This window comes from Monomorium pharaonis, chromosome 8 (assembly GCF_013373865.1).
Source record: "Monomorium pharaonis isolate MP-MQ-018 chromosome 8, ASM1337386v2, whole genome shotgun sequence".
NCBI lineage: Eukaryota > Metazoa > Arthropoda > Insecta > Hymenoptera > Formicidae > Monomorium > Monomorium pharaonis.
In genome coordinates this window covers 13,701,946-13,715,104 of record NC_050474.1, presented here as the reverse complement: position 1 = coordinate 13,715,104, position 13,159 = coordinate 13,701,946, and the positions used below count along the sequence as shown (strand labels likewise).

General features: G+C 34.0%; 1 protein-coding gene across 4 annotated transcripts in view; it reads left to right on the top strand.

Moving 5' to 3' along the window:
* LOC105833006 overlaps positions 1-11,532 on the top strand; it is a 173,078-nt gene extending 161,546 nt beyond the window's left edge. For all 4 annotated transcript variants that reach the window (XM_036291334.1, XM_012674395.3, XM_012674392.3 and 1 more), the window contains one exon: positions 10,325-11,532. In XM_036291334.1, the coding sequence (XP_036147227.1) occupies positions 10,325-11,415 (1,091 nt within the window). In that variant the 3' untranslated portion in view covers positions 11,416-11,532. The remainder of the gene's footprint in view (positions 1-10,324) is intronic.
* The last annotated feature ends 1,627 nt before the right edge of the window (positions 11,533-13,159 follow it).

The window sequence follows — 13,159 nt, the reverse complement described above, 5'->3', positions numbered from 1 at the left end:
CGTGAGTCAAATGCAGCCGACCCGCTATATAAAGACCACCCGCAATACGATTAAGACAAGCAATAATCAGTTTCTTTCGTTACGAGAGGACGATGTGCAAGACGACTGCCACATTACTTTTATAATTTACTCATTTTAATTGAGTAAACGATTCTGTACAAGAAAAGTAAAACGTTTACATTTTTTTAACTAGATTTACGATAGGTAATCTATACGAAAACTACGATACAGAAAGATAAAAAGTCTATCATAAGTTTCAGATAAGCAATCTAATATTTGCGAACCAAAAACACGATAGAATACGATTAATTTATATAAAACATGACGATAGAAATTGATTAAAAACGATAGGTAATCTATACGAAAAATACGATACAGAAATATAGAAAGCCTATCGTGTATTTCAGATAACTAATCTAATATTTACGAATCAAAAACACGATAGAATACGATTAATTTATATAAAACATGACGATAGAAATTGATTAAAACCAATAGGTAACTATATGAAAAATACGATACAGAAATATAGAAAGTCTATCGTATATTTCAGATAACCGATCTAATATTTACGAACCAAAAACACGATAGAACACGATTAATTTATATAAAAAATGACGATAGAAATTGATTAAAAACGATAGGTAACTATATGAAAAATACGATACAGAAATATAGAAAGCCTATCGTATATTTCAGATAACCGATCTAATATTTACGAACCAAAAACACGATTCAATTAGATAGAACTTTTTCTTATCTGATTCTATCGGATTTTTTGAGCAGGGTTAGCTGCGGAGATTCACTTCCGTTCCATCCCTAGCACTCGTGTCGTGATAGTGCAATTAATTATTCTGACACTGCCCAGTATTCTTAAGTTTTGTATCCGTGTGAATGTGTGAGTGCATCACGTCATTGCGCGGGTGTCCGTATCTCTCCCGCGAACGTCCTCTGCCTCGTGCACAAGATCTCCGTCGGATCGCGAGCAAGATTTCCGAGTTCGCGAGAACTTCGACCTAAAGGCTCTTCAAGATTTCCGCGTCGACTACAGGCAGCGTAATAGCAGGACATTTCAAGATCTTCGTAAAATTGTGAAGATACGGCTCGCCCCTCGCCCTAAACGTCCGTGTTAAATAAATAATTAAAGTGTGAGTGACATCATTGCCTCCTTTTTTCTTCCTATCACCACCTACGCCCCCCCCCCGTGAACCTACCGCATTCCTCACCACCCATACAGAACAAAATATCTAATAGATATCTAATAAATATCTACATATCTATATGATGTCCATATCTACTATGGATAACTAGTAGACATCTAATAGATGTCTTAAATATCTATATCTTCTGAATAACTAGCAGGGATATCTAATGGATATGCACACATTATCTACATATCTATGTCCACCAAATAGCTACCAAGGATATCTATTAGATATCCACGCGTTGTCCACATATCCACGTCCACCAAATAGCTACCAAGGATATCTATTAGATATCCATGCGTTGTGCACATATCCACGTCCACCAAATAGCTACCAAGGATATCCATTAGATATTTACGTGTTGTCCACATATTCACGTCCACTAAACAGCTACTAAAGATATCCATTAGATATTTGGTCGCCACGCACTCGCCAGCCGAGTAGTACGCGGCGTCGCTGATAGAGCGGCGTGCAACTCGGAAGTAAGATGCAACAACCACGCTATATAAGGATCACCCGCAGTGCAAGAAACAAGTCTAAAATTAGACTTCCCCAGCGACGAGGGTGTTTCTGTGGTAACTATAGGACCTCTCAGAGCATGCTTGACGGGTCTTTACCCACTTTTGATGATTTTTATGACATCCTCCCACACACAACGTAATATGTATTACATATCTAATGGATATCCTTGACAGATATTAAGGATATCCATGAATATATAGAAAATATCCATTAGACATGCTATAAATATCCAAATGTCCGCAATATAAGATCTAGTAAATATCCATGGGATATATAGATCAATATCCAATCGACATCCATAGCAGTATCTAGTGGATATTTATGTAGATATCCACTGGATATTCTATAGATGTCGACTGGATATTGATCTATATATCCTATGGATATTTATTAGATTGCATATTGCGGACATCTGGATGTTTATAGCATGTTTAATGGATATCTGTTATTCCTATATATTCATGGATATCCCTAATATCTGTCGAGGATATCCATTAGATATGTAATACATATTATGTTCTGTGTGGGCACTCGCTTCGCGTCCCAATCGGGACGGATTCCGGCATTCTCCGTGCGATCGCGTTTAATCTACGCACACACATACAAAATGTAATTTTATAAAATAAAAATGCATAATAGAGAAAAAAAATTATGAAAATTCCGAAAGTGTTTAAAATGTTCATTTTACACACACACTCACACACACCGTGCGCGCGCGTATGTATGTATAATATAAATAAATAAATATAAATGTAATGGATTTCTAAATATAAATATCGTCAGCTAAATTAGAAAATCTTATAACTCCATCGGACGTCCGATGGAATTATGAGGTTTTCTAATTTAGCCAACGATTTATTAATATTATTAAAATATATATATATCGTTGGCTAAATTGCTTTTGTATAAAGTTTATATATATATATATATATAAATTTTATATAAAAGCAAGCCCTATATATCGATCATATATGGCTCTTCAGTGCCATTTTCCCGTTGCCATTACCCCGTCACGTAATAAACGCAACGTGATTGCGTTGTTGCATACACGTGTTAATATCACACTGTGCGGATGACATGAGTCCGTACGAATAATGTTTTCATTCGTACTGTGATAAATACAATCATACATAAGGAAGTACAATCATACAGTGAAATCTTTTTTCGATCACTCATATATACCTTCTCATACATGGCTGCATAGTGCTATCTTCCACGCACACACACGTGGCGCTATCACATTGTGAGGGCAATATGATTGTGGTATTTCACGCACGTGTGATAATCACACCGTGAGGGTGACGTGAGCCCTTACAATTTGTTATCTTAAATTAGATTCCCCAAATTAGTGCAAAAGAGGGTCTAAATGACGTAGTGAAAACGTTGGATACCAACGTTAAGTGTGTTTATCTTAACGTTGGGCGGACGTCAAAATGCTGCTTGGGTCATGTTAATAACATATTTTATATCTAAATAACTAGTTCAGCTGAAATTTTGACAGTCAATTTATATCACTAATATGAACTTCTCTACAAAGTTTCATGAAAATCTATTAATTTTGGTTTAGCAGCGGAATTCTCTTAACTGCAAAGTTATATATTTTTAATTTGTTAAAACAGTAGCGTTATCACGCTTTGGGATCACTGAGATCCCAAACAAAAGTTTATATTTGTTTGTTTTCGTTGCCGAAGGACGATTGACGCCGGCAATCGTTCAAGTGTTATGGTATAATTAACAAACATTCCCTTCCCCCCCAGTCCGAGATCTCGGACGGTCATAGACTAGAATAGACTGCTTATGAAGCTAGTAGAGGTATCCGTCACTGAGAAAAGGATAACTGTCATTAATATGAGGTTCTATCTCTTTCTAATGCAGAATAGTGGGGAAGCATAGCGACCAATAAGGGTGCAGTCCCTATTAAGAATAGTTAAGTTCAGCGCATTTTTGTTGGTGAGTGTATAGGGACATTAAATTCTATGTGACTGTACATAAAAACGAGTCGAGTGCAGCTCGGGTAGCTTGGGAAGCTTTCGTGCCGGAAGCGAATTTTGGTGCCATCTAGGCGAGGCTGGTTTGCGCGCTCGCTCGCTTGTCTTGTATCGTAGTTGCAAGGAGAACACGGTCCGTACGTTTTTTTAAATATTCTGTTGCAATAAAGAGAACATTAATATAATATACCGAATCAACTTCATTCCTCAACCTGTTCACATAATCCTGCGTTAACGGTCCCATTAAGCACGGATCGAAATGACGGATCGGATTTCTCACTAGAATTGGGTGGTCCGTTCCAGTTCCGTTCCATAATAGTTTGCTCTACCAGTCCCATGTAGCAAAAATGGAATGTCACATCGGTCGCAGGTTAATATGCTAAATTCAGCGATATTTCGTTATTTTGATGCGATTGAAGCAATAACATACATAATTTGTGTAATTATCTTGCCGATAACATTGATGTGAGTACTCTGAAATACTGAATTGTAAGAATGAAATATATTTTGAGATTAACCAGATTCCGTTCTGTTTTTGCTACATGGGACGGGTAGAGAAATTTTTTACGAACGGAACAAACATGCGTGGTTGAGTTGAGAGAAGAAGTTGAAAGAAACGTAAACAATACTTTGTAATATTAGACAGGTTTAATTTTAACGTGGGAGTGCGCACCTGCTCTTTGAACCCGAATTTGTGATTTCAACTACGTATTTTTGGCGAAGTCGTATTGTCTGTACAATTCTACATCTATATCTGGACATCCTTTTATACCTGAATATTAGTTTGCTGGAGCTTGTATGAAAATATATTTTAAAACACATAACGATGGATGAAAAAACAATCTTATTAATTATGTTAAAAAAACTGCAAACGGCGAAGAATTTGCCAACTTGGCATGTTGTATCGGTGTTCGAGAGAGTGCAAAAGCTGTATTTAGGCTTCATCGTTTTTTTTTTGCAAAAGCAGGGAATTATTAGAAAGAAACGGAAATTCTTGGTACGGCCAATGGGTACGGCACGCATGTAATGAGATATTTGCAAGGTGCAAGTGACAATTTAGTCGTTGAGATGCAAATAAACAATCGTGGAAAGTTCTTCAATTACTTCAGAATGAATCCGGAAAATTAAAGAACTGAAAAATTAATATTGAATATATATAAAAAGTTAATTATTGACATCCAGGCGAATATGATAAAATAAAACTTACACGTGTTCTGTGCGTTAATTAAAAATAAAAAATACAAGTGGAATTATTTTATATTATGACAATCCACTATATTTATTATTGTTAATCGATGCACAGAACACGTAAGTTTTATTTTATCATATTTGTCAAAACGTTGTGTTAATTAAGAAATAAAGTTTGCCAGTTTGGTCGGAACAAACGAATTGCCTACATTTTAAAATGATTATATATTTAATATATATTATATTACCAAGATTATTAACCCTCTGCTTATACATGGGGTTACGGTAACCCCAGTCGATTTTGAAATGCCCGCTACTTAAAAATATTTAGCAAGAGGACGCTAGGACTGGGAAGGGAGAGAGGGGGAGTTTGAACTGTGCTCTGCTTATTCCTCTGTGGGCGTTGTCAATGTTCTGAAAACAACAGAAGTAGGAGCATTGAAAGTGTGCATTAGGGTTACAGTTACCCCGTGTGTAGGGAACGTAACAAAAAATGGAAAAGTTCGTTTGAAGGATAAGTAAAAATTATTTTTTTGTTTATTATGTATCATTTACGCATACAGTACTTATATATATTACCAACGTCGCGATCACTTTGCGAAAATATACTGCAATTGTAGCATTACAAATTAAAAATTTTTTTTATAACAAAATCTTTTGTAATAAATATTTTTTGTATTAATAATTATGTTTTTGTGTATTAATAATTATGTTTTTTAAATAAATATTACTATTTTCTTTTACTATTGTGTTTAAACTGCATTCATTTTTTACTAAATTTACATTACGAAATAAATATATTTTTTGAACAGAATAAAAAAACTGACAATAGATTCTTAAAGTACAACTCTTCCTTTTTTCATTGATCACCATTTTAATTACTTTATCTATTTTTTTCTAATAAATAGGGGCGTTTGAAAAAAAGGCAAATTTTTACAAAAATTTTTTGTTCTTTTCTTATTCTTTTCAAAAATCTCTTTTCTTTTAATATCTTCGACTTTTCAGCCAAGACCATCATAATTCTGAGATTTTTTCCTTTTGATTAAAAAAAAAAAAAGAAGAAGTTAAAATTGATTAAATACATTTGGAGATATAAGTCAACGAAGTTTTGGGGTTAGTGTAACCCCTGTGTGTAGGAATCGGGAGAAAAATAAGGTGTGTAGGCGAAGGGTTAAAAACTTCATCCCACAATTCTTCTCGTACACAGGGACTTCGCCTTTTAACTGGCAACTTTTGATTCCATAGACCTGGTCTCTTCTCTACGGTATCGATGAGCATCTCGTCCATTATGTCTGCTAAGTACGGAGTAGACTTCTACTTCCTTCACTCCTATTTATACATAAATGAGTATACTTATTGAATATATTTAATATTTGCAGACAAACGTTGAAAAATATTTGCTTGTAAATAAAATTATTTATTGTAGCACGACCATTTTTGTCGACAACAATAATAATATGAATATCTTCATCGTAGCTTTTGAAGCAGTTATGGCTTATAATTCCTGCACAGGACCCGAACATTAAACATCTACAATAACCGCATTTTACAGCCTGCAAATATGAACACATGTAATATGAATCGCATAATATTTGAAATGTTGTCCGTATTGAAAAAATCAACGTGCTAAAAACTATGCGGTAAAAATACGGAAAAACGATGTGGTGAAACTACATTGTGAAACAAAAAAAATATATATACGTTCAAATAATGTTCAGTCATATAGAAGAAATTGTCAACGTAGTTTTCCACATACATTTTTTAAATAGAGGTGTAAATTTCAAGTTTTTCTTTTGGAAAACAAACAAAACTATAATCATACAATCTGTTAATATGCGATCAAATTTGTGATATGTTCTGAATAATAATAATTAATGAATATAATGACCAATGTCTATTTAAAATTATTATTACCAGTCCTTTTCCATGATTGTCGGTACTCATCTTGGTATAGAATTTCAGCTTGTCACACTATTACGTGAATTGAGATAATTCGGAATAAAATTTCATACCCTGTAGACCTATTCTATAATTTTTAACGACATTGTCAATATCGTTACGTTGTCGTTGCGCACATATTATATATGACAAAAAAATTGCTGCGCAACGACAATATAACGATACCGAACTGTCGTTAAGAGTTACAGAATAGGTCTACTAATGATGTTTTTCTAATGGTGTTTTAAAACTTGTGCGGTCAGAAACACCCGCCCGATCCGTGCGGAATTGAGGAAATATACGCGTTCCGATCGGATGCAATAGCCGGATTAAGAATTCACTAGAAGTCTCTAGCAGAATCTGTTTCATCATTCCGATCCGTGCTTAATGGGACTGCATTAAGCACGGATCGGACCCTAATGGTATCAGAGCGTGAGTGGCTTAGTTTACATCGTCAAAACCTTAGTACGCGTATTAAGTTTGGTGCGCACCAAAGCCTTAGTACGGGCGCGTTTACATCAAATGTACTAAGCATGTACTGTGAAAAATATAATACAAATTTAATTCATGTTGATGTCTCCTACTAAGACATTTTCACACCGGTTTTTAGATTTTAGCACTGAGGTTATGCTCAATTGCTAAATTCTCTCTAAAATGCGTTTTATGCGTTTACATCGACATTTGTATCACTTGGTACGCGTATCAGTTTAGTACGATACTCCTACTTGATACGCTTGTACCAAATTGATCCGGCAGCGTTTACATCGTGCGTACTAAATATTTAGTACGAATTTGATACGAATATGGTACCTGATACGCGTATCAAATGCACGATGTAAACTAAGCCAGTGTGTTGTCGATGGGAGCTTCATGTGAGATCGGATGATCAAAACGGATATTTTGGGGTTAGAGTCTAACATGTGAATAATTTTATTTAAACAATTGAAATAATGGTGTTGAGTTGCTGCGTATGCGAAGTAGAATATAAAAAGGACCTTCCTCGCTGCTACGAAGTTACGCCCACTAGAAAAAAATAGCAACCCATATTAACGACAGTTATCCTTTTCTCAGTGACGGATACCCCCACTACCACCTTATAAGCAGTCTATTCTAGTAAATTTATGCGGGCGGTGCTGTGGACCACGAAGTAAGAGTAAAGAGTACGATCTCCATGAAACAAAAGTGCCCCTGTGTTTAGATCCTAATTGGGAGGATGTCCGCTGAAGGAATGGATTCATAACCATGGCTGGCATTTGCAATAATTAATCTTACCCGATTAGTCCGGCTGTATCTCAGTTTGTTTATCTTTTTTAATAAAATATTGTAAAATGGCATGTTGGATACGTGGATGTGCTACAAAAGGTAAAAAAATGCTTCTAAAAGAAAAAGCCTTTTTACAGCTTGCACGAAAAAAATGTTCAATAATTTGCGTGACAGTGAAATTGCTGCAAGAGGTATTAATACTTTTAGCAAAACAAGTTGCATTTGTGCTTTGCATTTTCAGAAAGATAACATTATCAAAGAACATATCTTTCATATGACAGACGGTACAACTATTACGGTGCAACGTAAAGTACCGAAGTTGAAAGAAAATGCTATTTCATTTTTTTTTCACTAGGTTATGTAATGTATTGAGCTCCATTAATAAGGAGAAACACACAGAAGTATTAATATTTTAACACAATAAGTTGCATCTGTGAGTTGCAGTTTTCAGAATAATTTTTTTCTCTCCCTCTTTCTCTTTCTCTCTCTCCCTCTCTTTACAATCGCCATAGCAACTATGAATTGCTATGAATTCATTCCTTTTAGCGGATTCCCTCTCAATTAGGGTCTAAAAACGGGGTCGCTTTTGCTATTTGCACGCTATGAAGATCGTACTCCTTACTCTTACTCCGTGCTGTGGACGAAGCAGCAAGAAGAAGAAATCGCTTTGGGGTCCCAGAGACCCTTGTGCGTGTTCTAGGGTTAATTCGAAGATACAATGAAAAATAAATAAAAATGACTAGTCAATAAAACTTAATATCTAAGATTATTTAAAATGGATGCAGACTGATTTCGTCGCGTTCAGAATTCGATTATAAATACGAAGCTGATAATTTAGGAAATAATTAGAGAAATTCTGCCGTGAAAATTGTCGCGAATTTATCTAATCAAAATTATAAAACATCGCGTCCGCAGTGTTCACGAGAGAACAACTATCAAAGTAATTTGATGTCTGTGAAAAATAACGCAGATATCTATTTGACGCCATTTTTTATTTTTATTTAATAATTTTTTCAGGATATTCAGTCAATAAATTTTTTTTTAAAGTAACCGAAAGAATCAAAGTATACTTAAAAATATTTTACGGTCGGTTAGAAGTAATGTACTAATATTGTTATTATACGTCGCCTGAAAAGGACGTACTTTAAGATATACTGGTTATTGCAAAGAATAATATCGTATGCTTCGGTAATCGAATATGCTAGGACACTCGCACGGAATGATGAGAGATCCGGGTTCGAACCCTGGCTGAGGTATTATTTTTCGCAATAAATTAATATAGTTTTTTGGAATTCTCATTAATTGCTTCCATCTTATACAAGAAATTATATCAGAAATTTGATGCACAGTTTGATGAGGAGAATAAACTTCCTTGCAGATCAACACTCGTGAAAAAAATGACTTGTGAAAAAAAAAGAACTCAATTTATGTAAAAATGTGTTGTTGTTTGCTCAAAGTCAGGTAAACTTACTTCCGATTTGTATAAACAATATTTAGAAATGATTATAAAACCATATGTTAAAAACAATTCTTTCTCGATGATTGTTGACTCGTGGGGAGGTCATAAAAATATTCATATGTAAACGAGACATTTATAAATGACAAAAACAAACCAACATGTAATTTGCAAATAATACCACCGAAATGCACTTCGATTTGTCAACCTTGCGATGTCTATTATTAGACAAGTAATTTTTTATTATAATAAAATTATAGAAATTTATATTTATTAAAACCACAAAATTTTATTGTAAATAATAAAGAAAATAAATTTAATTAGCATATAGACTAAAATTATTAGAACTAGTCTTGAATCCAGCTCGCACGCATACCAAAACAGTAGGCGCGCACTTAGTACTCACGGCCACTGTACTTCATGTCAAAAAATGGCTTTCCACTTACCGTACCGATCGAAAATGCACATATTTAAATGCAATTTTCTTAAAAACTAGGGCCTATTTACACAAAAGTTAAAACACGGTTTTTATTTTTTCACCTCCTCTTTCGAATGTACTATGGCTCGTTCGAAAGTAGGCGTAACAAAATTTAATAGAAAAAATCATATCCGTTACTAAGATTCGATGTTTGACCGTATAGGCGATTTACAACTCAATGATATGTTTAAAAATATTTTAACTGTGTTTACTTTTTTGTTATAGTCTTAATTCTCCGAATAAATGTGTCGATTATATAATTATAATTGTTTTTTCTTATTTTTAGCATCATCATCAAGTGCCACTAGTTCCATTATCAATCTTGGATCTCCTAAACCTGAAAAGCGTCAAGCAAATTCTCCATTACCACCGCCTCCTGAAGCAATTACGGAAGGTTATGCATTTATTGATAAAAAGTGCAAAAGTGATGATAGATCGAAATCTTCATTGTCGACGGGTAAATCGCTTGAAGATATGTATGCAAAAGTGATGAAAAAGAAGAAGGAGATAGAGCAGCAGAATGATGCTTATCCAAATTCTAGCAACGTTTTACATTCCGAAACAAATACTTCTAGAAAACTAAGTCTTATTGAAATCAGCCGAGCATCATGGTGCAGCCACGAATCTGTGGAAATACAAAAGAAAGAATCTGACATTGTACATTTTACCACTAAAGATTCTACTACAAGTAATTTTCACTCAGAAAGTAATAATAGCACTTCCATAAGATTATCTAAAATGGATGCGGATATGATCTCGTCGTGTTCAGAATTCGATCATAAATACGAAGCTGTTAACTTAGGAAATAATCAGAGAAATTCTATCGTGAAAATTGTCGCAAATTTATCTAATCCAAATTATAAAACATCGCGTCCTCAGTGTTCACGAGAGAACAACTATCAAAGTAATTCGATGTCTGTGAAAAATAACGCGGATATCTATTCGACGCCATTTAAGCATAGACAAGTGAGTAATAGCAGCGATGATCCCGGTTATGAGAAGGTGCTACGACGAGATGAACTGGATCAGGACACGGATTCAGAACCAAATTATGAAAGTATGCCGCATGACGCGAACGAGCCGAACTACGCGTCCGTTTGTCGACCTGGCGACAGTGATACGGATCCAAATTATGAATGTGTGAATCACGCTGATCCTAATTATGAAAGTGTGAAATACATGAGTTTTGCGCAGAATGAGGAACCACCGTACGAGCAAGTGAACAATTTTTTATTAGATGTAAACGCGGATGGATACGAGAAAGTGAAAAGTAAGAAGAAAACGGACGCTGATTACGAGAAAATAAAACTACGTAATTCTGTAGAAAGAATTAGCAGCGGAGGGGATACCGATGATGAGCAATATGTTCAAGTGTAATGCTCTTATTTTGTATTAGTACTATATATATACATAAGTTTCTGAATTGCCTTGTGTTCTTGTTAACTGGTTTCCTTTAATGCAATCTTAAATTTATTTAAAATTTAAGAAACAAAATTTGACTTTATATTTTGTTATGCGGCATAGAAAGATTGCAGAAACATTGTGGAAACATTTTATTGCAACGTTGCACAAATTTTGCAAAATTTTGTAATACTAGAACATTATATTGCGCGCGGTACGCGCGCGCCATTACATCCCACCAAACACCAAGTTACATGTAACGTACCTGTTAGTTGTAATTTCCCACTCAACAATGTAATTGTAATATAACACGTGTGTTATATTGCAATTATATTATTGAGTGGGAAATTACAACTAACAAGCACGTTACATGTAACTTTGTGTTTGCTGGGATTACATTACATTTGTCTATCCTTTTTTCAATACATTTTTAATATTATTATGTGAACATATAATTATGTAAAAAACTATCTTTATGTAAAAATTTAAAGAGAGCGAAATTATACATATATTTCTTTATATACATAATTTTTAATTTGTTTGTTATTGCGTTGGTTACCAAGATAAACTTTGAATGCTTGTCAAGAACGTACTTATGAAAAAGCAACATAAAGTTGTCCATGATTAAAAATATTTTTGCGAAGATTTATTCCAACTCTATCGAAAATTTGTCCCTGTGACTTGTTAATTGTCATAGCAAAAGCTAATTTTATTGGAAACTGTCTTCTTTTAAAAGTAAAAGGATATTGTACATTTTCGCAATATAGTATTATACGATTTAAAAACACAATATCTTTTACTTTATCACCTGTTAAGATTTTGCATTTTAATAAATGATCAGCAAGTTCTATAATTATTAATCTAGTGCCGTTGCAAAGACCTTCATTGATACTTAGATTTTTATTTAACATAATAATAGAATTTGGTCTTAAACGTAATTCATAAGGTGGAAGAGATATCGGAGACAAAGTATTTAAATATTCTGGTAGTAAGGCTTCACCAATGTTACCATTATCACCACAGTTTTCAGTACTATCTATACTTGTATAAACTCGTTCTTCAAACGTATCTAATGATTCGACAACTCGTTTATTAATTTCATCGGCATTTCTTGCAGAAAGTATTGCACACTTTGCCATTTTATTAAATTTTTTATTTCGTATCAAATCACCATATATATCTTGTACAATATCGGCATTAATGGGTACAACAATCAAGAAGTTGTATATTATCGTTAGAATCATTTAATATATCATCTCCTATATTCAATAGAAACTTTGCAATTTCAGTTTCCTCTGGAAGAACTCGCATGTTTTTTGTTAAAGAAAAATTTATAAAATGTTTCTAAGTAGAACTAAAGATTGAAAGATTTACAATTTCACTTCGAGTACCATATACTTTAATAGGAAGAAAAGTTGCCTGAAATCACTATCTAACACAATAATTTTTCCATCAAAAGGTAAATCATTATTCATGATATCACGCAACGTTTGATCCATAATCTCTAGACATATCGTGGTGCCATTGGCGCTTCAGCCGAAATAAAAATATCTGTTTTAAATAATGAGCTTCCTTAGATTGGATTTTAATGCTAGATGATGAATCAGCAAATAATGGAACTGGCACTCCAAATGTTTTATGAACTGTTTTTCCTACTAGCAATAATGTCGCTGCAATGCCCGTAAAAACCATTGTACATATATGTTTATTTCGAATTTTG